General features: G+C 46.0%; 1 protein-coding gene across 1 annotated transcript in view; it reads left to right on the top strand.

The window, feature by feature from the left end:
• LOC104084129 (condensin complex subunit 1-like) overlaps positions 1-1,977 on the top strand; it is a 13,969-nt gene extending 11,992 nt beyond the window's left edge. Inside the window, exons 15-16 of the mRNA XM_009587858.1 lie at positions 1,547-1,631; positions 1,784-1,977. Of these exons, the coding sequence (XP_009586153.1) occupies positions 1,547-1,631; positions 1,784-1,921 (223 nt within the window). The 3' untranslated portion in view covers positions 1,922-1,977. The remainder of the gene's footprint in view (positions 1-1,546; positions 1,632-1,783) is intronic.
• Positions 1,978-2,856: the final 879 nt, after the last annotated feature.

The following is a 2,856-nucleotide window of genomic DNA, read 5'->3' as shown; positions in this document are numbered from 1 at the left end:
TTGCAGCAGTGGAAGCAGAACAACTGGCAGCACAGAGGTAAACCCATCTGGGCCGCCGCATTGTGGCAAGATATTGCTGCCCGGGTAGAGAACCTAATTGTAAGAATATGTCACGTAGATGCTCACATACCCAAGAGTTGGGCCACTGAAGAACATCAAAACAACCAGCAGGTGGACCAGGCTGCTAAGACTGAAGTGGCTTAGGTGGATCTGGACTGGCAACATAAGGGTGAATTATTTATAGCCCGGTGGGCCCACAACACCTCAGGCTATCAAGGAAGAGATGCAACATATAGATGGCCTCGTGACTGAGGGCCGGACTTGACCGTGGACGGTATTGCACAGGTTATCCATCAATGTGAAACATGCGCTGCCATCAAGCAAGCCAAACGAGTAAAACCTCTCTGGTACGGAGGCTGATGGTTGAAATGTAAATATGGGGAGGCCTGGCAGATTGATTATATCACACTCCCATAAACCCGCCAAGGCAAGCGCGATGTGCTCAGCATTGTGGAAGCAACCATCGGATGGCTGGAAACACATCCTGTGCCACCGCCCGGAACACCATCCTGGGCCTTGAAAAGCAAGTCCTATGGCGACATGGCACCCCAGAAAGAATTGAGTCAGACAACGGGACTCATTTCCGAAACACCCTCATAGACACCTGGGCCAATGAGCATGGCATTGAGTGGGTATATCACATCCCCTATCATGCACCAGCCTCCGGAAAAATCGAACAATACAATGGACTGCTAAAGACTACACTGAGAGTAAGGGGTGGTGGGACATTCAAGCAGTGTGATACACATTTAGCAAAAGCCGTGCACGTCAGCAAAGCAAAACAAGGAATTCATTCACTACTTCCCACCGGCAGGCAGATGTTCAGCCATCTCCAGGAAAGCAGAGCTCCATCATGCATAACCGTTACTTGGGAAGACAAACGCCATCACTCCAAACGTCTCCCCTTCCTTCTTCCCCCAGCTTTATATACTGAGCATGATGCCATATGGTTTGAATACCCCGTTGGCCAGTTTGGGTTAACTGTCCTGGCTATGCTCCCTCCCAGCTTCTTGTGCACCTGGCAGAGCACAGGAAGCTGAAAAGTCCTTGACAACTGTAAACACTACTTAGGAACAACTTACTAAAACATTAGTATGTTATCAACATTATTCTCATACGAAATCCCAAACGCAGCACTATACCAACTACTAGGAAGAAAATTAACTCTATCCCAGCTGAAACCAGGACAAGAGCAAACTGGGAAGTGGCTGGTGAGTGCCTCTTGTTGGGCTTTTGAGCACCAGGAGGAGCAGCAGTGCACAGGGCAGTGGACTTTTGAGCCCATGTCATGCTTGTTGGCACTTGAGCTGGGTGACTTGGAGAACTCCAGCTTGTGGAAGGGGAAGTACTCCTGTCCCCAGGGACCAGCTCTGTTATCTAATAGATGTCCTCAGCTCTCTGAATAGCACAGTAATTGTGACAGTTTTTCTTTACCTTTTAATTTTTTTTTTTTATTAATTTATTTTATTTTTCCTCCCCTTCAAAGGGCCAGGGCACAGGGCCTGGTGAATTCTCTCTCTCTCATCATGGTGGATGCATCGCTAGGAATGATACAGTGCTTAGAAGAAATAGTGAGTACTTGCTTTGCCTGGGTTTGGATTGTATTTGTGATCTTAGATGTCTATTATATTAAAATGGTAGTCATTGCAGTTAATGTCTTTGTTAGTTTGAAGCCCATCTTCCTCTGCTTCTCCATACTTGTTTTATTGCATTTCTTTTCCAGATCTCGGAGTTTGTGCAGAAAGATGAAATAAAGCCTGCTGTGATCCAGCTGCTTTGGGAGCGATTCACAGAAAAATCTCAGTGCTCGTCACTAGAACGACGTGCTGCCGTGATGCTGCTGGGGATGATGGCACGGTGAGCCCAGGGCCCAGTCTAGTCCTGGGAGTGGGAGGATGTACAGGGAGTTGATTTTTATCGAAGCAGCTTCAAAATTACTAACCAGGTCATGGGGTAACAAAGCCTGGAATTAAACATAGTTCTGCTGGGTCCCACCAGCATGGTCTCTCAGAGTATGACCACATTACTTTCTTTGTGTTCTGAATGTCCATCCCTTCTCAGGGTTTACCATGTCACAGCTCTGCAGCTTTGTCTGTGTTTGGATAAGAACAGTGAGAAGCTGCTGAGTAGAGATATCTGGAGCCTTTACCATGGAGGGAAATGAATCTGCTTCCCGTTCTGGGGGCAAAAAGAGCATAATTACACTATAAAGTTTTCATTTCCTCAGTTTCCCAGCCCAGTAACCCTTTGGCATTTAGCTTACGTGCTGATTTCTTCTTGCTCTTCCTACTTCAGTCCTTCATCAGTCAAAAATAGGTCTGCACAATGATGATCTTAAAGTTCTTGGCTCTAGAGTTGGAGCCATTTCTGGAGCTTACAGCCAGTTCTGCAATTTGAGTATTAGATATTCCTTCCAAGGTATTTCTACCATCCCATCCCACATGCTTGCCGCAAAATTGTAGACATCATCTCAAAATTAATATCCTTCCCTAAAATCATGGGATTTAAAGAAAACTGTAGGTTTCTGGGGTGTATCCCATGAGATCCTGTGCTGAATCCATGGGTATGTGCGTGTGAAATAAGAACAGCATCGCCTTCTTCACAGATCTGCTAAGGGAGCTGATTTTGCTTTTATCCTATAGATGCCCCTTATGAACTTTTTAGATTCTCTTCTTAAATACATTAGATTCTGTTCTTGCCTTCTTCACCCGGTTAATTGTATAGTCCTCAGACCTGGCCTGTATAATACTACCTTTCAGAAGTAGAAAGGGAGGTGGGGGGGGGTGTGGTTTGGGG

Source organism: Fulmarus glacialis, unplaced genomic scaffold (assembly GCF_000690835.1).
Source record: "Fulmarus glacialis isolate BGI_N327 unplaced genomic scaffold, ASM69083v1 scaffold10601, whole genome shotgun sequence".
Taxonomy (NCBI): Eukaryota; Metazoa; Chordata; class Aves; order Procellariiformes; family Procellariidae; genus Fulmarus; species Fulmarus glacialis.
The sequence above is the reverse complement of the archived record's forward strand: the minus strand, read 5'-3'. Positions and strand labels throughout refer to the sequence as shown.